The sequence below is a fragment of the Lepus europaeus genome, chromosome 11, assembly GCF_033115175.1.
Source record: "Lepus europaeus isolate LE1 chromosome 11, mLepTim1.pri, whole genome shotgun sequence".
In the NCBI taxonomy this organism is placed as follows: Eukaryota; Metazoa; Chordata; class Mammalia; order Lagomorpha; family Leporidae; genus Lepus; species Lepus europaeus.
The window spans coordinates 30,455,993-30,480,896 of record NC_084837.1 but is presented as its reverse complement, the minus strand read 5'-3'; the positions used below and the strand labels follow the sequence as shown (position 1 = coordinate 30,480,896).

General features: G+C 38.9%; 3 protein-coding genes across 9 annotated transcripts in view; 1 reads left to right on the top strand and 2 right to left on the bottom strand.

The window, feature by feature from the left end:
- Window positions 1–1,655, bottom strand: part of LOC133770445 (uncharacterized protein DKFZp434B061-like) — an 8,027-nt gene extending 6,372 nt beyond the window's left edge. The window contains exons 1-3 of the mRNA XM_062206575.1: window positions 1,613–1,655; window positions 1,277–1,525; window positions 806–1,232 (exon numbers count right to left, since the gene is read on the bottom strand). Of these exons, the coding sequence (XP_062062559.1) occupies window positions 806–1,232; window positions 1,277–1,525; window positions 1,613–1,655 (719 nt within the window). The remainder of the gene's footprint in view (window positions 1–805; window positions 1,233–1,276; window positions 1,526–1,612) is intronic.
- Window positions 1,098–24,904, top strand: C11H14orf28 (chromosome 11 C14orf28 homolog). Of its 5 annotated transcripts, none has more exons than XM_062205220.1 (5): window positions 1,098–1,181; window positions 4,564–5,088; window positions 6,609–6,698; window positions 7,830–7,964; window positions 24,749–24,904. In XM_062205220.1, exons 2-5 carry the CDS (start codon window positions 4,565–4,567, stop codon window positions 24,789–24,791), a joined length of 792 nt encoding a protein of 263 aa, XP_062061204.1. In that variant the 5' UTR covers window positions 1,098–1,181; window position 4,564; the 3' UTR covers window positions 24,792–24,904. The 5 variants fall into 5 exon arrangements, with proteins under 5 accessions (XP_062061204.1, XP_062061206.1, XP_062061205.1 ...); XM_062205222.1 differs by lacking the exon at window positions 24,749–24,904 and adding an exon at window positions 17,783–18,021; XM_062205221.1 differs by lacking the exon at window positions 24,749–24,904 and adding an exon at window positions 15,101–15,177.
- The window catches only part of KLHL28 (kelch like family member 28), a 35,835-nt gene continuing 32,389 nt past the window's right edge, over window positions 21,459–24,904 (bottom strand). For 2 of the 3 annotated variants that reach the window (XM_062205217.1, XM_062205214.1), the window contains exon 5: window positions 21,459–23,310. In XM_062205217.1, the coding sequence (XP_062061201.1) occupies window positions 23,147–23,310 (164 nt within the window). In that variant the 3' untranslated portion in view covers window positions 21,459–23,146. The remainder of the gene's footprint in view (window positions 23,311–24,904) is intronic. The other variant, XM_062205216.1, reaches the window with a different exon arrangement.

The following is a 24,904-nucleotide window of genomic DNA, read 5'->3' as shown; positions in this document are numbered from 1 at the left end:
GGTCCCTGCCATAGCCGTTATTAACCACAGAGTTGGCCTAGAAAGTGTCCAACTTCCCCCAGGCTTTGCCTTTGATTGAGAACCACACCAGCCTGCTGTGCTGGCCTAGAGCACTCTATTTCGGGGGCATCTGGAGGCTAGGTCTCACTTCCAAGCACTCATTATTTGTTGAATGGAAGGATGAGGAAAATCTCAGCAGCATCATTATCTCAGAGTGCAGAGCCACCTGAGGCTTTGGCTCTCGAAATCAAGACAAACAAGGCCTAACGAGCCAGAATATTGGTTGGGCCCATGAACTCTAGCATTAGGCAACCCAGTTCTGTTACTTGCTGTGTGGAACCTTACCACATTGGCAAAATTAATTTTTCCACTCTACAATGGGGCTAAAGATATCTAGTTATAAAAAAAATTGCATTAACTGCCATTTTAAGTTGTAGTATATTAGTCTATCATAACCTTGAACACTAAAGTTAGCATTTTATATACCAATTGAACTTTTTCCCTCAGTAAGGAATTTGTAATAAAACAATTCGAAATATCAAAATTTTTTGAATACTTCACAAAGTTTTCTCTAAGAATTTGAGGAGACAAGATCTGTACGCAAACTACAATCAAGTGTAGTCCTAAATAACACAAACCTTAAAACCCAATCTAGCTTGCCAAAACTCCGCCTCCGTGCAAACGCAGCCCACTTCCGGCCGCCCCGCTCGCTGCTAACAGTGGAACCCCACCCCTCTCCGCGAGGTCCCGCCCCCCGCACCTGATCCTAGTTCCCATTGGGCAGATCCGAACGCTGTATACACACCCGACCCACGCACGCTTGGCCGGGGCGCCTTCGCGCCTGCGCACTAGCGCCATTAGGCGTCTGGAAACAGGGCTGAGGGGGTGGGGGGAGAGGTCAGGCCGAATCTTCCTCCGTAATAAGAAGCGACGCGTCCTGCGGTCCTGGCTCCGTGGGTCCGGTCGGGTCGGGCCTGGGCGCTGGAGCTGCTGTGGCTCCCGCTGCGGCGGGTGCGATGGAGGCCGTAACGGAGTCCAGCGTTCACGCCGGGGGAGGACCAGGCAGCCGGCGGTGCTAGTAGATGAGGCGGCGGAGGTGGCGGTGGCAGCCCGGGCTCTCCATGAGCAAGCGGCGGCGGCGACGGGTGCGGCGGCACCGACGGTTTTCGGTCCCCGGGGAGGTACGAGGAGTCGGCTTCCTGGTGGACGGCCGCTGGCCGCTGTGCGGACGCCTTCCGTGGTCCGGCCAGCCGTCCCGGGCGCTCGGCGCGGGCACTGCCAGCCTGGAGGCGGCGGCGCCCGGCGGTGTCAGCGGCCCCGGGCTCGGGCACCCGCCCTGCCGAACGGGGCAGGGCCCAGCTGGACAGGGTGGGCGTGGCCGGGACGCGGGGGCTGGGGGAGCGAGCCCGCCGAGCGCCCCCGGGGTACCTGCCCGGAAGCCCGGGGCAGTGTTTCGGGGAGACCCCTGGGACCCCGGAGCTTTCAGGGAACCCGTCCTTCGATGCCGTGGGCAGGTGGTGTGGCCCTCACGGCCAGTGTTGTTGGACTGTCACCCTTGGAAATGACTGCTAAAGAAAGGTGTGGGAGGGCTGGAGAGTTTTTTCACTTATACCGGAGGGCCTGTCGAGGCAGGAGAGTAAAGCCAGCGAATACATGCTCTAGTGCTTCCATTACAGCGCCTAGTGTATCAGTCTGCGACGCTGAGAAAACTTAAGACAGTTTTAGGTAAAGCTCTTTGCAGCTCGCTCTCCATCCTTTTCCTTTTTTTTTTTTTTTTTTTTTTTTCATACTTCCGTTTGCCATTTTTATTGTAATTGACTTTGGAGCAAAATGAATGCTGGAACTAGATGTGGCTTCTGGTTCTTCCAGGCCTCCCCTGCTCACTTTTTTTTTTTTTTTTTCCCAGAAGATACTGAAGTTACTTTCATGTCATGTGTATTATTATGGTTCAGTTCTTTTAGGGTATAACTGCTGCTTTTCAGAACCATACTGTACTTGTGGTCGTGTCTAAAAGATAATTAGAGGGAAAATCATGAGGAGTTTCTTTCCAAAACAGTATTTAGGATTCTGAACTTGAGGTTTTAAGCAATCTTAAACCTTGCTATAAAAAGGTCTTTAAAAATTCAACAGGCATGAATCAAAACTGGAGAGACCTATTAAACACTATTTGAAGTGTTTTAATGCATTATGATCTCTATAAATTTAACATGTTTGTTTCTGTAAGAGTTGTGTGTGTTTTCTTAGGCTTCAGATTTGCCACACCCTCTGATTCCTAAGTGGAACATGTTAGACTATATATAAACATCTACAATTCAGACTAAATATAGCCTGGAATATTTTAGAGTCCACAGACTCTCCCTTCTAGCTGGAAATACTTTATGCTCAGTGTACTGTAGAACTGAATTTTTAGTCTGCAAGAAATTAAAATAGTTTTAAACTTATTTTTTTCACAAAAAACACAGAGGACTGCAGTATTGAGTGTTAAGTTCATGTGCATGAAAGAATGTCTTTGAGAAGATGGTCAAAGTAAGACACTGACCTCGTTTCTGTGTTCCTATTCGTTTAAATAAAAATATGCTTGTCCATAAACAACACATTTGATAGCAATATGATAGTTTAGACATTTGTCTTTCCCAACTGAAGCAATTTTTTCCATATAATTTCAGTAGGAACTTTTTAAAAAATTGCTCTGCGTAACATATAAATGCCACAAAAATGTTTAATAAACTGTGCTGTTGGTTTAAAAACAAATGCTTAGCTCTTCTCAAGGTTGGGGGAAGGATAAATGCCATTTTAAGGAGGGAGGACACTTACAGTCATTCTCAAAACTTGAAGTAGGGAAAACCAGGATATAAGATTCTGAATCAGCTCCTCATAGCATGGCCTATGCAATTACAATTATAGGAAATGCAGCACAATTCTAAATTGCAAGTAAAAGTTCTCAAAAGTGAACAGAAATATTAACCATGCCAGGGCTGGCATAACGGCATAGCGGGTTAAGCCACCTGCAGCACTGGCATCCTATGTGGGCTCCGGTTTTGAGTCCCAGCTGTTCCATTTCCCATTTACTCCCTGTTGATGTGCCTGAGAAAGTAGCAGAAGATGGCCCAAGTGCTTGGGTCCCTCACCCACATAGGAGACTCAGAAGCTCCTGGCTCCTGGTTCCTGCCCGGGCCAGCCCTGACTGTGGTCTGCCATTTGGGGAATGAACCAGTGGATGGAAGACCTCTCTGTCTCTGTCTTTGTAACTCTTTTAAATAAACAAAATAATCTTAAAAAGAAGAATGAAATATTAGCCATGGTAGTATTCAGTTCTTATGATTATTCATTTGTCTTTCAAAAGTAAATGCCAGAATCAATCCATCAATAGCAACAGGTGCTGTTTTGTATTTTTTATACCACAGATATATGTGTACTCTAGTTAACAAAAACTGTAATTAACATAAAGACCACCAAATGGCTGCTATTCTGTACTCTCAACTAAAGATCCCATTATTTCAGATTTTTTTTTTTTAAGATTTATTTGATTTGAAAAACAGTGTTATATATAGAGAGAGAGGTAGAGCCAGAGAAAGAGATCTTCCATTTGCTGGTTCACTCCCCAGATTGCAACAGCCAGAGCTGAGCTAATCTGAAGCCAGGAGCTTCTTCTGGGTCTCCCACATGGGTGCAGGGGCCCAAGGACTTGGGCCATCTTCTACTGTGTTCCCAGGCCATAGCAGAGAGCTGGATCAGAAGTGGAGCAATCAAGACTCTAACCAGCACCCATAAGGGATGCTGGTGCTACAGGTCAGGGCTTTAACCTGCTGTGCCACAGCCCAGCCCCTTTTTCAGTTTCTTAAGTAGAACCACCTATATTACAAGAAAGTGAAGCACAGCTTGTATTTTGAAGGGAAGAGGAGGTTTACATTAAGAATATACATAGGGGCTCGCGCTGTGGCATAGCAGGTAAAGCTGCTGCCTGCAGTGCCGGCATCCCAAATGGGGGCTGGCTCGAGTCCCAGCTGCTCCACTTCCCATCGTCTCTCTGCTATGGCCTGGGAAAGCAGTAGAGGATGGCCCAAGTCCTTCGGCCCCTGCACCCACGTGGGAGACCCAGAAGAAGCTCCTGGCTCCTGACTTTGGATTGCTGCAGCACCAGCCATTGCTAATAGCCGTTGGCTAATTGGGGAGTGAACCAGTGGATGGAAGACCTCTCTCTCTCTGTCTCTCCTTCTCTGCATAACTCTGACTTTCAAGTAAATAAATAAATCTTAAAAAAAAAAAAAGGAATACACATAAGCAGTTTGTATTTTTAAATAGTTTTAAGCTTTATTTAGCAGTTTTACAGGGTTTTCCTGTGTAGCAGATAAAATATGTACTGTGATTTAATGCACATCAAATGGGTATGCTGTGCCTAAGAAAAAAGCAGCAGATTTTAAAAATCTTTTGCATATTGCCCCAAAAACAGCACTTTTTTTTAATATTGGGAGACCATCTGATGAAATTTAATTTGAATCTTTAGGTAGACTAATGTTCATTCAAACACATCTCATGTTTTGTTTTTGAACGTTTTAAATGCAGGATGAAGACACTGTTTGAAGAGATCAAAGCATCAATTAAAAATAACTATAACCAAGATCGATCGTTTTGGAGGCCTGTTCTTCCTTGGGGAGGTGTTTTTACTATCAAAGCTGGCCGCAAAGCAGTATCCTGTACACCACTCTATGTTGAAATAAGACTGAAAAATACCTGCACCATAGATGGATTCCTGATGTTGTTATATGTCATTCTGAATGAAAATGAAAATTTCCCCAGGGAACTCTCTCTTCATCTTGGTAGAGAGTTTGTAGACTATTTCCTTTATTTAATGGACACCTACAGCTTTACAACTGTGAAGCTACTTTGGATTTGGGACAAGATGGAAAAACAGCAATACAAATCTGAAGTTCATAAAGCATCATTAATAATTGATTTATTTGGGAATGAACATGATAACTTTACCAAAAATCTGGAAAATCTTATGTCTACCATTCAAGAGAGTTACTGTTCCAACTGGAGATGCCCAACTCGAGTGCAGGAAGATCAGCAGCGTACAATTAATATAAAGTAGGTTGCTCTACACTCTGTCACTTTTACATTCTTTAAATGAATGTTGTTAAATATGTATACACATATAAGTACATATAGCAAAAATATTTGTTAAAGTACAGAGCCTGTGTAATTATGTGTAAAACAATTGCACAAATGCAAGACTCCTTTGTAGGTCCTCTGAAAAAAATACTACAATTTATTACATCTAAATATTTTAGAATGACTTTATAAAACCAACTGAAAGCTTTTTCAGCAGCAAAGTAATAAATTATTCAGTATAGAATGTGTTTACCCTTGTTCTAAGCTTACTAATTTGACTGTGTACGTGATTCTTTTTGTCAAAAGTTAGTCTTTTAAGAGCACTTAAGACTTTTTTTGCCCCTTGAATGGATGTATCTCTGTCAGGAGGGCTAGTTCCACATGAACAAGATGACTAAAAGTGTTCTTTCATGTCACAGCTAGGGAATAATAACAGACAGAAACCCTGAACTTAGCATCTCACACCTGAGGAAGGAAGTGAATGTGAGAAGCTTTTACGCTGACTGGGAAAGGTGCAGAGAACCAACTGAGTGTTTTTGGCTTTCAGAGAGGAGGCAGACCTCCAGGCTGGTAAATGACAGGGAGAGAGGCCAAACTAGCAAGCCTGATAGGAGTGCTGGGAAACATTAAGGCCTCTAGAGAACAGAACTGGGAAGAGATCATTGCTTATGGAAGAAAAACAGATGCAAATGTGTTGTGTCAGAAAGGGCATTTGGCCCTATGGTTCAGGAAAGCAGCCTAATACTTGAAGACTGTTCCCATTCAGGAATGTAAATCACATACCCTAATTTATTAAACTCATGATTTCCTGAAATAATACTTTTTTTCTATTTTCCTATACTGCTGACATGTTGATTTTGAAATTTTCTGTCAGTGGAAAAAATTGCCTTACTGTATGTGAAAATGGACTAGAGAGTTTCAGAAATTTATCTTTTTTTTTTTGGAAACTATCTTTTAATTTGTAATACTAATTTATATTTATACTAATACTAATAATTTATATTTCTCATGCAATAAAATATTTTTCATCATATTCTAAAACTTTTTGAAGCTTGTGCCTATTTCTTTAAATCCTGTATTCAAAAACTCTAGTGGATGTAGACAAACATTTTTAACAGATCAGGTAACTGTGGCCAAGGAGGTTGTGACTGCATTAGTCCTGATTCTGGGTATTGCATTCTACTCACCAGACCAGATTGTCACTATTAAATCCTCTCACAACTTTTTAAAATTAAAGTACCAACAATTGCATATTCAGAAGCAGTTTTCAGAAAAATTTAGTATTTATTGCAAAGCTTCATGAATTAATACTCAGCTGATTTGTTGAGTATTAATTACAAATTAATACAATTAATACAAAGATAGCTAACAAAAGTTGTGTCTGGTATGCTTGGTTTTGCTAATAATGGATTGGTGTAAAGAATTTGGTATCCTAATAATGTATTGATCTGTAAAATGTTGATGCAGTTCTTTCATGTATTTTACCATTATTATAGTCCTCCCCAAGAAATTCCACATGGAAACTTAATACGACTGGCTGTGGATGAGTTATTCTGTTCCAAGATTGAACTGTGTGAAGAGCGTGGGTGAGTATCAGTAGACATTAAAGATGAAAGTACATCTGTTTTGTATATAAGGAAACCTGAGCTGATGTGCCTTTTTTTTTTTTTTTTTTTTGATGTGCCTTTTGAAATTAGTAAGTTATCAAATAGCAACTTAAAAGAATTTAGAATACCTAACACTTTGAATCTCACTAACAAACCTAGTTAACGGTGCATCTTGCATTGCGTTTTCATTATTAAATATCACTGTATAGAATATGGTACTACAAATAATTGATGGATGCAAAGCAAATGCCTTTTTTTTTCCTCCACTGCTGAGTAGGTACAATAAAACCTTGGTTAACCGGAACCCAGCTAATCGGGACCCTCAATTAACTGGATTTTTTTCTGCATTCCTCATTTAGGAGAACGAGGTAAATGACAACCAAAACAATTTAATATAGTAAAAAAATTCAGAGGGGCAGAATATGTTCATCCCAAACTCTTAACAATATTTATGTTTGCACTATTGCCCAATGAGAATTAACATTTAGGATGATCTTATAGGTAATCATTCACAAAAGAAGGGAAAGATAAAAATACATTCAGTTAATTATTTGTAAGTCCAGAAAATGAACTAATGTATTTTAGCAACAAATACTGAAACAAATCATTTTTTGGTTAACTTAGCTTGGTCAGTAATGTTAACCAGAATACTGTGCTCTGAACATTCCGGTTAATCGAGATTTTACTGTATAATTATATTTGTTATATTCTGATTCATGTGTTTAATATCTGATAATATTCAGAAAACAGAATTGGCTTCATTCTTACAAAAGAGCCTGATGGCAAAATTATTACTATTTATTCTCTTCTCTGCCATTGCTAAGAGAGAAAAATCTATCTACAAATAAAAGCCAACTCATGCTTTTATAAGCCTGGATAGAAATAGCTAGCTCTTCCTGGAGTTTTAAAATGCCACTTCAAGTATAGAGAACACAGCTTGTAAACTTCTGGGAATAGATTTATAAGGTAATAAACAGCCACATCATTACCCATACCTATAATACATTTTTAAAAAAAGAAATTAGAAATTAAAGTCACAAAGCAACCCAGAAGTGTTGAAAGGCAGCTTTTCCTGTGCGTAATAATGTTCATTCCTATTTTCCATTTTAGTTGTGGTGGCTTAAGAGAATTTGCCCAGCGAGTTTTCTGTCACGGGGCACCCCCTTTTGTTGTCTTAAATATGCAGCACTGGAAATCTGAAGATCTGGCATATGTACCTTATTATTTGGATTTATCTGATCACAAGTAGGTGTTTCTTAATTTATAATATTACTAAAAATTAATTTTTAATTCTATCATGATTTGACTAGTCATTAAGAAGATACTTTTGAAAACAATGATAATATCTCTAAACTTAGGTGATTAGAATCTACTACAGAAAGCCAATGCCTTATTTTTTTAAGATTGATTTATTTATTTGAAAAAGTTACACAGAGAGAGGAGAGGTAGAAAGAGAGGTCTTCCATCTACTGGTTCTTTCCCCAATTAGCTGCAACAGCCGTAGCTGCACTGATCTGAAGCCAGGAGCTTCTTTGGGTCTCCCACGTGGGTGCAGGGGCCCAAGCACTTGGGCCATCTTCTACTGCTTTCTCAGGCCACAGCAGAGAGCAGGATGGGAAGAGGACTGTCTGGGACTAGAACCAGTATCCATATGGGATGCCAGCGCCGCAACCAGAGGATTAACCTACTGCACCACAGCCGGCCCCTTGACCTTTTTTAAAAAAGATTTAATCTATCTACCTATCTACCTACCTATCTATCTATTTATTTATTTATTTGAGAGAGAGAATCTTCCATCCACTGGTTGACTGCCCAAATGGTTAAAATGTCCAGGGCTGTGCCAGGCCAAAGCTAAGATTCTGGATCCATCTGAGATTGCTACATGGGAACCAGCTTGGGCCATTTTCAGCTGCTTTCCCCAGGCCATTATCAGGGAGCTGGATCAGCAGTGGAGCAGCCAGGACTCCAGCTGGTGCTTATATGGATGCCAGCATCGCAGGCAGCAGTTTAACCTGCTTCACCACAATGCCAGCCCTGAGATAGGCTTTTTAGCAATTCTTAAATTTTATCAATGTTTATAAACACTTTATTCAAATTACCAATTATAGTACATGATTTATAGAGGTAGATGTTTTACCAGGGGATAGAATGCAAACTTCACTCCTTAGTTAAAAACTTAAGGAATGTTTATCTTAAAAAATATAATTTTCTACTACACTTTGTTGTCTAATTTGCAGATATTTATTGGAAGGCGCAACATTATTTAACAAAGATGAGCATCATTATTCTGCAGCTTTCCAGATTGATGGACATTGGATGCACTATGATGGCCTCAGAAATGTGAATTTAATTTTGTTAAATAAACCCCCAGAGTTTCTCCTCTTGTCATCATTGGTTTATATTCGAGCAACAGAGAAATAAATATAGACTGATGCTAAATTAAATTGTTTTCCCTCCTGCCCATGCTCCTCCAGATCTGAAGGGCTTTTATTTTGTGTATACTTGGTATCCAAGGAAATAGTTCAACTATACTAGTTTCAGAGGTGTATTTTCCAGTGTTTGGCCCCAGAAAAAAACATTTTATATAGAGGATCTATGCAAAAATGTTTGTATTTCTTTTTTATATAACCTGGGTTATTTTTATATAGGCATATTTTATGTTGAAATAAAATACAACTTGTGGCCTTTGTATTTTTTATTTATATGTACCTCAAAAATTTTATACTTTTATCCTTAAATCTAAGAAAATACTGTATCATTTGAAGTCTAAATTTTTCTTTTTTGGATTTCCAAGTAAAACCTGTTAAATGTCAGTATTTCAGTTCATATAAATTGAACAGTTCAAAAATATATTGACTATGTTTCTTTGCCCTACCTCACTATTATCCAAAGTGCACTACTGGATTTAGTATGGGTTTGAATATACAGTTTATGGATGGCTTAGTTTATCTTACCTGTTGATTTGCCTAAATTCCCTGCAGAATTTTTAAATTATTTATGTGAGAATTTTTTCTAAACTTTACTTCTTTGTAATGGCAATTTTAACTACCTACTAAGGTATTATAAACCTGCCAATGGTTTTTAAGTGTTAACTAAGTTTCCAAGCTTAATTAAAGTTAATATTACAAATAAATTATGTAACTATACTGAATATGTATCTCATAACTAAATTTAATCTGATGAGTATTTTGCAGATAAAGCAACTACAAAGACATTAGGCAACTGGGTGGTTATTACTGTTGGACTAAAAATAGAAACGTACTGTAACCGTTTGTTTAAAAGGAAAATGGGTTCCTGAGTATTTTCTTTAACTAGTTAAGTTATGTATTGACACAGAAAAAATAATACATTTTAATGTAACATTTGCTGGCTCCCTTGTAAGTAGTAATTGAAAGCAAAAGGGTTTGATTTGCAATATAAATCCCTAAAATTTTATAGTTATCAAAACGCTGTTTGAAAAAAAAAACTTAAGATGGCTCTTTGCATTTAAGGGAAAAAATAAAGATTCTCAAGGGAAAACGATTTTTGAAATTTATCAGCATATGTTTTAGTGTTTATATTTCAGTTAAGTAGTCTGCTTTAGTTTTGGGTTGAGATTAAGTGCAATATATGGAGAAACTTTATAACAACACAGTTCACTGCCATATACCAAATTGCTAAAGTTTCATCCAATAAACTTACATTGCTTGGTGCCATGTTCAGATTTACGTATAGAAGAATGGATAAATGTGGGTGAAACATTGCTGAAAATGTATCTCTTTGAGTAAATGCTATGAAAATTCCTTTTTTACCTAAGATAAAAAATATTGATTTATTTTACAAAAAACCATTTCACCCAGGGTTTATTTTACTAGTTCACCAAGTGTGTTTAATTAACATTTTTACAATAAACTATTGCGGAAACATGTTACTGCATGAATCAAAACATAACAAAATACAAAATACACAAATATTAAAGTATACACAAAATGGTGTTCTTAACAAAATTATTCCTAATGCAGACTTATTATTTTAGGAATTGTGCTTGATTGAGAATAATTCTAGTTTTATCACAAAACAATGACTTACCTACCTCACAGGGTTGTTGTGAGGATTGTTGTTTGTTAAAATCTTGACTACGTTGAACATGCTAATAAAAAACATTTTTTTCTACCTCTTTGATGTACAGGCAAGGCTTCTAGATTTTCTTTTTATCTTTTATTTATTTATTTATTTATTTTTTGACAGGCAGAATGGATAGTGAGAGAGAGACAGAGAGAAAGGTCTTCCTTTTTGCTGTTGGTTCACTCTCCAATGGCCGCTGCGGCCGGCGCATCTCGCTGATCCGAAGCCAGGAGCCAGGTGCTTCTGGTCTCCCATGCGGGTGCAGGGCCCAAGGACTTGGGCCATCCTCCACTGCCTTCCCGGGCCATAGCAGAGAGCTGGCCTGGAAGAGGGGCAACCGGGATAGAATCCGGCGCCCCAACCGGGGCTAGAACCCGGTGTGCCGGCGCCGCAAGGCGGAGGATTAGCCTGTTAAGCCACGGCGCCAGCCGGCTTCTAGATTTTCTATCACTACTGAACTATTCAGAAAAGTTACTTAGGCAAGAGCTCATATCACTAATATTTTTAATGTGTAATGAGATTAAGTATGCTTTCTTGATCCCAGATTGAGGTTTAATGAGATGAGGTAGTTCATAATTATGATAATAGTTGATTGGTAGAAGAAATTATTCTCTGCTGACCCATGAAAAGAAAGGGTCAAAAGGAGTTAACTAGATTATCTATAGAATGTGAAGGTGAGGATATGGAAAATTCTTTATAACTGCCCCTTAGAAAAATCAGAATAATCTGTTGGCCTGTTTGGGGCAAAAGATAAGAGAGAATAATCAGAATATATTCTTAAAACTACCGCAAACCACTACTATACTCACTGAGCAAAAATAATTTTAAAACTGTGGCCACACTCTGAGGGAAATCAAGAACAAATAAGAAATTTATGGAAGAAATCTCCTACTTGCTTCTCTTCAATGAAGAAACATTTTGTTTTCCTACTTCTGCAAATAACCTTAGAGTATTCCCTCAAAGTACCTTTTTAAATTTTTCATTTATATAAGGGGAACAAATTTTACATATTTCACATATGCAAATTTCAAAGCTTAGTGATACTTCCCACCCTATCCTCCCTCCCACCCACACTGCTACCCTCCCTCCTCACCCATTATTTCTCCACCCAATGGCAAACAGTGGTGCATGCCACACAGACCTTTTCAGAAACTCCAGCATGGCTCTGTAGCACTGAAAAGAACTAAGAATCAAGGAGTAGGGGCTTTGAAGGAAGAAGTATATACTCCTGGAGGCTGGCATGGTGGTGATGGAGGTAATCAGCATGAGAACATTCTAAGAGGTCAGTGAGACTGAGGAAAACATTACTGCAACCACCTATTCCATCATTTCTTTGCACCCAGACACTTGTCTTCAGAAACATTACATTTTCTCAAGCATTCAAGAACTTACTAGTTTATGAAGATGACATTCCTGCCGGCGCCGCAGCTCAATAGGCTAATCCTCCGCCTGCGGCGCCGGCACACCGGGTTCTAGTTCCAGTTGGGGTGCCAGATTCTGTCCCGGTTGCCCCTCTTCCAGGCCAACACTCTGCTATGGCTCTGGAGTGCAGTGGAGGATGGCCCATTGGGCCCTGCACCCCATGGGAGACCAGGAGGAAGCCCCTGGCTCCTGGCTTCAGATCAGTGCAGGGCGATGGCCGCAGCGCACCGGACGCAGCGGCCATTGTGGGGTGAACCACAAAAGGAAGCCCTTTCTCTCTGTCTGTCTCTCTCTCACTGTCCACTCTGACTGTCAAAAAAAAAAAAAAAGATGTCATTCCTTTACAATATCTACATCTCATAGTCTCCTAGGTGCTAGGCTTGAGAAACAAGACCCTAAGGGTATGAAACTGTCCCAAAACATACAACCAGATAGTTTTTCTGTTTCACTATTAATCTAACATAGAAATAAAGATTAAAATACAGGAGCCAGTGGCTGTGACGTAGTAGGTAAAGCTGCCGCCTGCAGTGCCAGCATCCCATATGGGTGCTGGTTTGAGTCCCAGCTGCTTCACTTCCAATCCAGCTCTCTGCTGTGTCTGGGAAAGCAGTAGGAGATGGCCCAAGTCCTTGGGCCCCTGCACCCATGTGGAAGACCCAGAAGTTTTTCCTGGCTCCTGGCTTCAGATCGGTGCAGCTCTGGCCGCTGTGGCCATTTGGAGAGTGAACCAGTGGATGGAATACCTCTCTCCTCTGCCTCTGCCTCTCTGTAACTCTGCCTTTCAAATAAATAAATAAATAAATCTTTTTTTAAAAGAATACACTGAAGTGAGGTGACTATAGTTTATAATAATATGCTATACACTACATAAAGGACTAGAACACAAGAGTTTGTAGGCACCAACATAAAGGAAAGGAAATGAAACTATCTTATTTGATCAGTTTATGTTGTATACATGTATTGAAATATTGTACAAATATTATACATTAATCAATACAACATAATTAGCTGGTTGAGGGATTTCTTTCAAAGAGGAAGGAAGTAGGCACCAAAAATAGTTCTGCATACTCAATATATTGCAACTTTAGAGCAAGAGAAAGGGAAGGGAAAGGAGAAGTTGGGGAAAACAGGAGAATGGAGCTGATCAAGAGACAGGAGGAAATAGCAGCAAGCTGGGAAAATCTTTACCCAAGGAGGCTAACATAACATCAGGCTGGGCTGGCACCGTGGCTCAGTAGGTTAATCCTCTGCCTACAGTGCCGGCATCCCATATAGGCGCCAGTTCTAGTCCTGGCTGCTCCTCTTCCAATCCAGCTCTCTGCTATGGCCTGTGAAAGAAAGCAGTAGAAGATGGCCCAAGTCCTTGGGTCCCTGCACCCACATGGGAGACCCAGAAGAAGCTCCGGGCTCCTGGCTTCGGATAGGCACAGCTCTAGCCACTGCACCCAGTTGGGGAGTTAACCAACAAATGGAAAACCTGTCTCTCTCTCTCCCTTTCTTTCTCTCTTTCTCTGTGTAAATCTGACTTTCAAATAAAATAAATACATCTTCAAAAAATAAAAAATTAAAGATAAAAAAATCAAGCATATTTTCTCTACTGTGTTAACTAAATGCATACTTACTGACTATGCAAGTTGCAATTTTTTTTAAAGATTTATTTATTTAGTTGAAAGGCAGAGAGAGAGGGAGAGACAGAGAACTTCAATCTGCTGGCTCACTCCCCAAATGGCTGCATCAGCCAGGACTGGCCCAAGCTAAAGCCAGAAACCAGGAGCTTCTTCCGGGTCTCCCCAGGTAGAGGTGCCCAAGGATTTGAGACATCCTCCACTGCTTACCCAGGTGCAATAGCAGGGAGCTGGATTAGAAGTGGAGCAACCGAGACTTGAACTAGCACCCATATGGAATGCCAGCACTGCAGGCACCAGTTTAACCTGCTGGGCCAAAGTGCCAGCCCCCGTAATTTTAATTAAATATGATCTCTGCCCTAAAGGTGTGTTCAAGACTAGAGGAGGGAAGATGAGTAAATCAGTCATGGCTGTACAGAGGGAAGTACTGTGGTAGGCATCTGACGTTTTGTGAGTTTGTGAGATGGGCAGTTCTGCAGACAACTGCTGTGAAATCCTTGAAATAGGCTTTACACCATTGATGCCTCACCTCCCTGAGAATATCTGTGGACTAAAGAGACTATAGGGGCCGGCGCTGTGGCATAACAAGTTGAGTTGCCGCCTGCAGTACTGGTATCCCATCAGAGTGCCGGTTCGAGTCCTGGCTGCTCCACTTCCTATTCAGCTCTCTGCTCTTGCCTGGGAAAGCAGTAGAAGATGGCCCAAGTCCTTAGGCCCCTGCACCTGCATGGGAGACCCAGAAGAAGCTCCTGGCTCCTGGCTCCTGGCTTCAGATCGGCACAGCTCTGACTGTTGCAGCTATCTGGGAAGTGAACCAGCAGATGGAAGATTATCTATCTATCTATCTATCTCTGCCTCTCTGTAACTCTGCCTTTCAGATAAATAATCTTTAAAAACAAAAATCTTAGGTACATCATAAAAAAATATTGCAGCTAGAATAACCTGTAAAAGGATTAATAATCTCAAAGATTTCTGTTACTGATAAAAAGTGAGAGGGTCATTTGGGATGGGCCTTCTTTAAAAACTTAGTGAAGGAGATGTCAGCTGGACTTCTAGGACAGTCTCAATTCTTGCTGTATTCTTCATAAACATGAGGTAGAAGACACTTCTCAGTATAGAATGTAGAACACCTGGAAAGAAAGAACCTTACCTCAACATAAAGTAGTAATCCCACTTGTTAATTTTGGTTAGTTCAGGTCTAATGTTCCTTTTGTTCTTTGACTCTGCTAGACTCGTGGATTGGAGAAAACACACAACAAGGCATCTTTCCTAAGTTCGGCTGCACTCTCCCTCTGCAAACGGCACCACAGATAAAATATTTGTTAGCTGGCTCCCAGAGTATCTTCACAACTTCCTCCCAACCTTTATGATGTCTGGAGTCCTCCTCTGTTTCTCCATCTGTTGCGAAGGCTTAGAAATCCCTGTCTTTAGCCAGCTTATGGAAATGCTTAAAGATCTAATTGGGATTGCATTTTTTAAAAGATTATTGATTTAGGCCGGCGCCACGGCTCACTAGGCTAATCCTCCGCCTGCGGTGCCGGGACACTGGGTTCTAGTCCCAATCGGGGCGCCAGATTCTGTCCCGGCTGCTCCTCTTCCAGTCCAGCTCTCTGCTATGGCCCAGGAGTGCAGTGGAGGATGGCTCAAGTTCTTGGGCCCTGCATGGGAGACCAGGAGGAAGCACCTGGCTCCTGGCTTCCAATCAGTGCGGTACACCGGCCGCAGTGCGCCAGCCGCAGCGGCCATTGTGGGGGTGAACCAACGGAAAAAAGAAGACCTTTCTCTCTCTCTCTCTCTCTCTCTCTCTCTCTCCCACTGTCCACTCTGCCTGTTAAAAAAAAATATATATTGATTTATTTGAAAGGCAGAGTAACGGAGTGGGGGGGGGGCGTCTTCTATTTGCTAATTTACTCCCCAAATGGGTGCATTGGCCGTGGCTGGCCTGGGCCGAAGCCAGGAGCCAGTAGCTTCATCTGAGTCTCTCCCATGTGGATGCAGGGTCCCAAGAATTTGGACTATCTTCCACTGCTTTCCCAGGCACATTAGCAAGGTAGCAGGGTTGGAAGTGGAGCAGCTGGGACTTAAATTGTCACCCACATGAGATGCTGGTGTCACAGGCAGTGGCTTAACCTGCTGTGCCACAACACCAGCTCCAGAATTGCACTTTTTTAAAATCTTTTTAATCCAGGAAAAGGATTTGAACTGTGGACTTTTTAAAAATAAAAGACTATTTATTTATTTATTTGAAAGGCAGAGTTACAGAGAGGCAGAGGCAGAGAGAGAGAGAAAGTTCCATCCACTGCTTCACTCCCCAAATGGCCACAATGGCTGGAACTGGGCTGATCTGAAACAAGAAGCCTCTTCCAGGTCTCTCATGTGGGTGCAGGGGCCCAAGGACTTGGGCCATCTTCCACTGCTTTCCCAGACCATAGCAGAGAGCTGGGTCATAAGTAGAGCAGCTGGGACTCAAATTGGCGCCCATATGGGATGTTGGCACTTCAGGAAGCTTTACCCAGTAAGCCATCACGCTGGTCCCTTGAATTGCGGACTTTCGTTTTTGTTTTGTTTTTTTGTTTTGTTTTGTTTTTGACAGAGTTAGACATTGAGAGAGACAGAGAGACAGAGAGAAAGAGAGAAAGGTCTTCCTTCTGTTGGTTCACCCCCCAAGTGGCCACTACAGCTGGCGCCCTTCACCAATCTGAAACCAGGAGCCAAGTGCTTCCTCCTGGTCTCCCATGCGGGTACAGGGCCCAAGGACCTGGGCCATCCTCCACTGCCCTCCTGGGCCACAGCAGAGAGCTTTAAAAAAAATAAGAGATTTAAGAGACATAAGAGTTAAATGTAATATATAAACCTTATTTAGATACTGACTCAAAGCAACCAATGGTAAAAACAAAATATTTTTCAGACATCAAGGAAGTATGAATATAGACAGGGTACTAAATATTACAAAGGTATCACAATTTTAAGTGCAACTATATCATCATGACTTACAGAATATATTTTTGTATTAGTATCAGTTAGAGATACAGCCTCAGATACTTAATAGCCACATCGCATTCTGTCTGGGATTTTTAAAAAATGAAAGAGTAGTTAAACAGATGAAGTAGGATTAGAAAAACATGGTTAGCAGTTGAAGCTGGGTGATATGTGAAGATTTCAGTTCTATTAAAAAGAAGAAAGAATAAAAAACAAGCACATGTAAAAACTCACTTGATGTATTCTGATACTGTCTCTTTACCACAGGACATAATCTGACTCCTAGCCTTGAGTACTGGCTCTGCACTGGAAGGGCTTTTTATATTCCACTAGATGTAAAATTGAATTCTGTTCCATTCCAGTTATTGCTGACTCCATCCATCTGTCCAACACATGATCTTCCAAATTAAGGGTTGCAACTTCCACCCTCATTACTGTCCCAAACAAGAGAGTCATCCAGTAATTTTATGAAAGAACCCAAGAGGCACAGATGGAGCTTTGCCAGAGCAGCATTTTCTTCCTCCTCCCTGTTGTCTTCTTACATTCCGCAAGAATGTAAGGTTAGGTTTCACCAGACCTTCCAGCATTTCTCGCACCTCCTAAGCTCCCAGTTAACTACTGACAGATTTAATACAGTGATTTTTGGGTACTATGAGAACTATCTGTGCATTGCGCATGCCTTAGAATAAAAAGAACCTAAAGAGTCACTTACCAAGAAATCTTGATTTTAGTATTTTACCATGTGTTTCTTTCAAAATGCATATTTATGTATTTTTGTCATCTACATTTTATATACATTTATATCTTTATTTAAAATATGTAAAATATTATAGTATACAACATATACTATACTATATAATATATGAATTATAAATATATAAAATGTAAAAATAAGAAAAATAAAGTATATATAATATATATATCTTTTTTCAGGACATATCTTTAAATTCCAACTTCAACACCAAGTTGCCCTCATCAAGAATGCTGGCATGCTAACAAAAAAATTGCTGTACTCAAGGCAACTGCAAGTCCTTGTTAACCATAATGATTGACACCAAATACTTTGCTAATGAACATATTAAGTGTCAGGAATATGTATTGGGGAAGTGGCTAATAGATTAACATGGTACCAGAAAGTTGCTCTTACTAGTGAAATTAAAGATTTGAATCAATTCAGATGCATTCATTTACAACTTCCTTTAAAGATATCATCTGGGACTCAATGGTTTTATTACCCTTTCTTCAGGACCACTGCTTACTTTATGCTGATCATAAAGTAATAAAATCTTTTAGGACACTACCTTGTCTGCTCAAGTAAACTTCTCCTAGAAGGCTAATTACACAATCTAAAAGTACAGAAGTCTGGGGTGTACTAAGGTGTCTGAACGAACTCTTTTGTACCTGCTTTGCTATGCATGTTCCTTTAGTAAATGTCTGCACAAGTGGCAGAATTTGGCCTAAAAAGTGTTTTCATTATAACCTGGTGATGAGGATGTAAAGGGTGGCTATCCCACACCCACTTGAACTTCTTTTAATTTTTTTTGAGAGGCAGAGAGAGAGAAACACACACTCCTTTCCAACCACTGGTCCAAACCACAAATGCTTGTAAGGCCTAGGGCATGGTCAGGGCTGGGCCAAGGTCTAAACTCAGGAGCCAGTAATACAATCCAGGTTTCCCCATGTAGGTGACAGGAAGCAAACCACTTGAGTCATTGCCATTGCCTCTGAGGGTCTGCACTGGAGTCAGGAGCTGGAGCTGGGACAGTGTGGGATGTCAGCATCTTAAGGCTAAATGTTTGTCCCCTACACCCCTACACCTCAATTTTTGAGGCCACTTACCTACTTACCAAAATGAATTTATGAGCTGAGCATGATAAAGTTGGTTTTCAGGTTCACAACAATAATCTCATGACACATTTAAATTTTTCAGTTTTATTTTAAACATTTCACAATAAATGAAATTTAACTATAATCATTACAGAACATTACCACAATAATATAAACAAAGAACTGTTAAAATAAAAGACAAAAGAATACAATCTTCAACAAGATAAATGCCACTTTACTATGTAAACAAAAATAAAAAATAAAACCCTGATGCTAAAAAGGTACATATTTGGAGGTAAAATGCAGATACAAAAACATTTAAATAATAACATAATCCACAACTAGATGACATTCTTTGCAAGAGAGTACAAATATTAGTACTCTACATCTACAAAATTTCAGAATCCTGTTAAAATCAAAACCATCTCTGGTTTATGGTACAGCATAATTCATAAGGCAAAAATATAGGTATTATCATCCAGTTCTTTAATTTCACTTGTATTTTAAGGCAAACTTGGAACTTTTTGCTTGGTATTTTAAAATAAATGGGACTTACACATGATAACTTGACAAAATTAACAATAAATTACCTCTAGTTAAATATATGTAATATAAAAGACATATGCATAACAATTTTTCTCTCTGCAGAGATGTAAACTGGATTTTTATTTTACTCCATATCCACACCAATAAGAAAATTTGTAAACCTATAATTGAAACGTATTGTATTTCTTACTTTTTTCAAATGTGTCTCAACACTGAATAAATATACTGTAAGTGAAAGTCCAATATGTATCCAGCCACAGAATAGTCACCATCTAATAAATTATGTCTAATTAAAGTGCTGTTTACAAAGGGAAAAAACAGTTAGGAAGTTGAACTGAATGTTAACTTGACATGTGACATGTTATAATTGCTTACCTTTTAAGTTACAGAGGTTATAGAGGTTATCACAATTTTATTCAACTTTAAGCAGTAAGTGTATCATAGAATCTGATTTTCCTGAAAATGAGCACTTAGGTGACAATACTAGGAATCCAATACCAAAACTGAAAACAAATATAGCATTACTATATACATTTATGTATTTCCTTTGATGTTAGCCAGAGCTCTGACACTAAGAAATAGTTGCTGTTTTTTAATTTCTGTAGTTTTATTTTTCTATTTGAAAATACATTATCCATTTCCAGAAAATTGGGAATTCTATAAACATTAGGTTTTTCATAATTCTTACTCATGCCATTAAAACTCAATTGGACACTAAAGAATTGTTTATATATATATACTAAGTTTCTAAACACTTTGTATGATATTGGAGATAAGGAATTAGATACATCTGCTACTCTAATAGTTACTTGGGTACAGGTCTCTCACACTATATTTTACCCTCTGAGTGAAAAGAGCTCACTTGTATTTCTAGCTCTTGCAGCATGTAGCACATTAGCTATACATATAGTAACCCTCTGTATGTGTCAAACTATTAACTTCCATAACCCAATGCCATTTTCCTATAGCTTGATACCACTTCCTACAATTTAATATCCACTTATGTTTAAAACAATTTTAGCATTAACATATAGAACTTGTAAATATCCTTTGGGTTACATCTAAAATCAGCTAAGTTATATTATTACATCCAACAAATATTAAAGTCAAATATTCCTAACAGGTTAAGTCTTTGTAACATAATTATAGAAGGCAATTATCTTACAACTAATTAATTTCTAGTCCCCACTGCCATTATTTTCTAGAATATTTCTGGGCAACCATAAAACAGCTTTCCCTTCCTTGCCTGAATATATGTAATTACTTTCTAATACCTTAAACCCTGGGGATTTATAACCAAACATTTTGATCCTTTTTAACATAAAAAAGTGACTTTAAATTCACAATTTGTCAGCAGAATATTTACAATAAAATTTCTCAAATTATAAGAGAACGCCCTATTGTAAACTAATTGTCAGGTCATATTAGAAGCTCTGGTTATTTTGAATACTACAGTAGGTTTAGAAATCCTAAAATAAATATATTTTTAAATTTTGAATGATTTTTCTCTTCCCTTCACAAGTTTTCCTAAGTTGTTCACTGGTATATGGCTCCTACTATTGCCCAAGATGTTTCACATTTAGTCTTGACTACGAAGAAATTTAGATATTTCAATAATCAGTGCATGATTTTGATCTAATTTGCCAAATGATTATATATTTTACACTAACTGGACAGTAGAGACAAGATGCAAATAAAACATTTTAAAATAAAATGTACAGTATAGATGTATTTACAATTAAAATAATTTTCTACAGTTTTCCAAATTCCCTTGTCTTCTGGGAGACGACTTTAAAACTAGAATAGGATGATTTTAATGATTTTATGGATATAAACAAAGAAAATCATTTAGGGATTTAAAATGAAGTATATGATGAGATCTATTTTAAATTGCTTTTCTTTAATGTGTAGGCCAAGTACAATAGTGCACCTTATTTCTATTCAACAGATTTATTGAAATCAATGAAAAAGTTATTGCTATATATCATTATGTTATTCAAACAAGCAACATAGAAAATAATCAGGCTGTTGATTTTATTAATAGTTCCTGTTGAGTTCTAAATTAGAAGAGAGTAAAAATTGCAAGGTTTTATAATTTGTGCAAATATTCATAATGCATGATACTACTCTTATGACTAAATAACTGATTTTACATAGTTTTATAGTATATGTTCAAATAAATAACTGGCAATTTATGAAAGAACAGAAAAACTATAAATTGCCCAAGAAGTAAAATATAGTCTAAAAAAATGAATCTATGCTTTATAATTACAAATGGCTTCTTCACAATAGTTTAGAACATTATGGCACTTAAGAATGCAGAATGAATGTTTTGTTAGGAAAAAATATACACTGGTCTTGCAGAGACTTTATAAGGAGATAATGGCAAGTTAAAAAAAATCAAGAAAACAAAATGAATACAGTACCAAAATACAAGTACCAACATCATATTAAAATGCAAGTTAATGTGTTTAATAGACATTTATTAGAACATGCTAAAATAAAATAAGTTAACCAATCTTTTAAATAAGCTATCACTGGCTATAGCAAACAATTTTGCTTTAAAAGACTTTCTCTAATTAAAGCAGAACCAAATTTAGAACCACTACTCAAGTAAACATCGAGTTCCAGTTTTCCTCAATAACTTCAAAATATAAAGTTACCTAAGAAATGTACAAAGTAATGCATAACTAAGTGCTTGATATTTAATGCATATATTCCTGTTTTTAAGAAAGATGTGTAACATCAAGCACAAGAAGAAAGAAGATCAAAATATGTATCTTTCTTTAAATCACTATTCAGGAGCCATGAAAGCGTAACATAGGCCATTTAGATGATTTTTGGATGTTAACATTGGTGTAATCACAGACATTTTTAATAAGCACAAATGAATCAAACCAGTAAAAATAAAAAAGACTACCAAAATCTGTCATGCATATCTCATAGTGAACATCCAAAAGAACATCAATTATAGCCTTTTATAGATCCTACAGTTAGCACCATTTTTATCTGAACACTTTGAAAAAGCAAACAAAAATCTTAAAAATTAAAATTATTATGATATATGAAAAAACTAATATGCACTAAGGGTGGTACTGAAACACATCTTAAATATTTACATCAACACTGGGAAGCTTGCTCTCTACTACTTACTAAAGAAAAACTGAAATAACTGATATTATTAATTCTTTCTATCCACATTTATCATAACGTAGATGAGTAACTAAAATCATCCTGCATTAACCTCCCAATATATAAAAGGCATACACAGTGAATATCTGACTTCTTAAAATAGGACTCCAAATATCATGTTAGTAAAAGCAACTGTCATATAAACCTATTAAAAGGCCAGCCCTAAAACCACTTAGTAGGAAGAGTATTCAGATGACTCACTATGATATGTTGTTTACAACCCTTAAAAGTACCAAAAGGAAAAGCAGCCCTTTGTTTTAAAAAATGCAACACATATGAATTTACATCCAACAGGCAGTGTCAGTATTCTGTCCAATCACTCCATATACTACAGCATCTAAAGCATCTGTCCTCCTAGTAAACCATGGTATATATCAAGGAGGAAAAGCTAAAATAAAAAACAGAAAACAAGCAGTGAGGTCTTCTCTACATGTACACTTAGGAACATAATATTAGTGTAGCTCAGTCGTAAGGGAAAAAAGTGCACAATTAAACTGGCAGGGTCTTTCCTCTTTTTTTTTTTTTGTCTTTTTTCTTTTTGATTATTGTTTTACTGTGTAATCAAGAGCAACCATAACTACTTGTGAATTGGAAGAACCCAACAGAACTTTAAGTCTTCATGCCACTTCAAGTTAAAAAGAGAGCAATGCAGCTTTTGGGTTTCAGAAAGCTGGGCATCCTTTCATGCGGTACAAGTTTCACCATCACATTATTTCCAAGTAGTCACACTTGTCAAAGTGCAGTTAATCCAAAGTTGCAGCGACAGTATATCATGCCAGCTGAATCCAGCCATGTGTCTGAGATAGGGTCATATTTCTGCACTGTATTCAGATAGGAAGACCCTGAATGACCTCCGACTACATAAAGGTAGTTGTCGATAACTGCAGCACCCACTCCTAGGAACGGTGTGTAAAAAGAAGGAAACATGTTAACCACAGAGTAGACCTCTTCCCACTAACAATAAATGGATATGTGATGTTTTCTTAAAATTTATTTGAACAACCAAGCAATGTAGCAGTAAGTGCTTACCGGGAGAAAGCCCCATTAACAGAAAAGTCTTCCTTTACTTCTAATTATTCTTCTCTTTCCATGACAGGAAAGTACTATTAAGAATGCAGTACAGGCCGGCGCCGTGGCTTAACAGGCTAATCCTCCGCCTTGTGGCGCCAGCACACCGGGTTCTAGTCCCGGTTGGGGCGCCGGATTCTATCCCGGTTGCCCCTCTTCCAGGCCAGCTCTCTGCTATGGCCCGGGAAGGCAGTGGAGGATGGCCCAAGTGCTTGGGCCCTGCACCCCATGGGAGACCAGGAGAAGCACCTGGCTCCTGGCTTCAGATCAGCACGATGCGCCAGCCACAGCGGCCATTGGAGGGTGAACCAATGGCAAAAAGGAAGACCTTTCTCTCTGTCTCTCTCTCACTATCCACTCTGCCTGTCAAAAAAAAAAAAAAAAAAAAAAAAAAAAAAAAAAGCTCGAAAGAATGCAGTACAAATTTTTCCATATACTTTCCTATCAATTTTTTTTTTTTTTCCTTTTTGACAGGTAGAGTGGACAGTGAGAGAGAGACAGAGAGAAAGGTCTTCCTTTTGCCGTTGGTTCACCCTCCAATGGCCGCCGCGGTAGCGCGCTGCGGCCAGCGCACCGCGCTGTTCCGATGGCAGGAGCCAGGTGCTTATCCTGGTCTCCCATGGGGTGCAGAGCCCAAACACTTGGGCTATCCTCCACTGCACTCCCTGGCCACAGCAGAGAGCTGGCCTGGAAGAGGGGCAACGGGGACAGGATCGGTGCCCCGACCGGGACTAGAACCCGGTGTGCCGGCGCCGCAAGGCGGAGGATTAGCCTGTTGAGCCACGGCGCCGGCCTCCTATCAATTTATGTATGTTTTTCTAGAACTGATTCCTTTGATCAGATTTTCAACATATTCAAATAAATTGAACTATGTTTTTAAAAATTCTACCTTAGAATTGTCATGTAGAGTTCTAAAAAGAACAAGCTCACTCAAGTTTTTTAAAGTAACCACTGCTTATATGGTTTTCCCTGGCAAGCATACCAAAGAGACTAGATATGGTAAACCCTGTATTAGAGTAAAGAAATTTTATTTTGTCTAGTTAGTTGTATTCACAATTATCACAAAAAGGTTTAAACCAAAGGTTAATAGCTCTGTGAGGATTTGCTTTAAGTTTCTTTCATAAATATGAAAAATAAATACTGCACCCCTAAAGCATCTCCCTCAGTAATTTAAAACTTGTCCCTTAAAATAATGTGACTTGAGTTTGGGTTCAAAGACTGCAATTTCTTCATACCTTTAATTATGTTTTTTTTCCCTTTCCCTAGGAATCCTGAAATCAAATACCTCACCTCTTTTTTTCTTTTTTGACTGGGGGAGAGAGAATCTTTACAAGTGAATACACATAGATTGCTGGGGCACAATAAAAAACAAATCAGAACAATCCAAGAATGGCATGTATATAACATATAAAAAGATGATAT

Coding starts and splice junctions, on each gene's coding strand:
- C11H14orf28 (XM_062205218.1), top strand. CDS start 4,565: ATGAAGACACTGTTTGAAGAGATCAAAGCATCAATTAAAAATAACTAT. Junction 5,089..6,608: donor CAGCGTACAATTAATATAAA/GTAGGTTGCTCT, acceptor CCATTATTATAG/TCCTCCCCAAGAAATTCCAC. Junction 7,965..8,956: donor TTGGATTTATCTGATCACAA/GTAGGTGTTTCT, acceptor TCTAATTTGCAG/ATATTTATTGGAAGGCGCAA.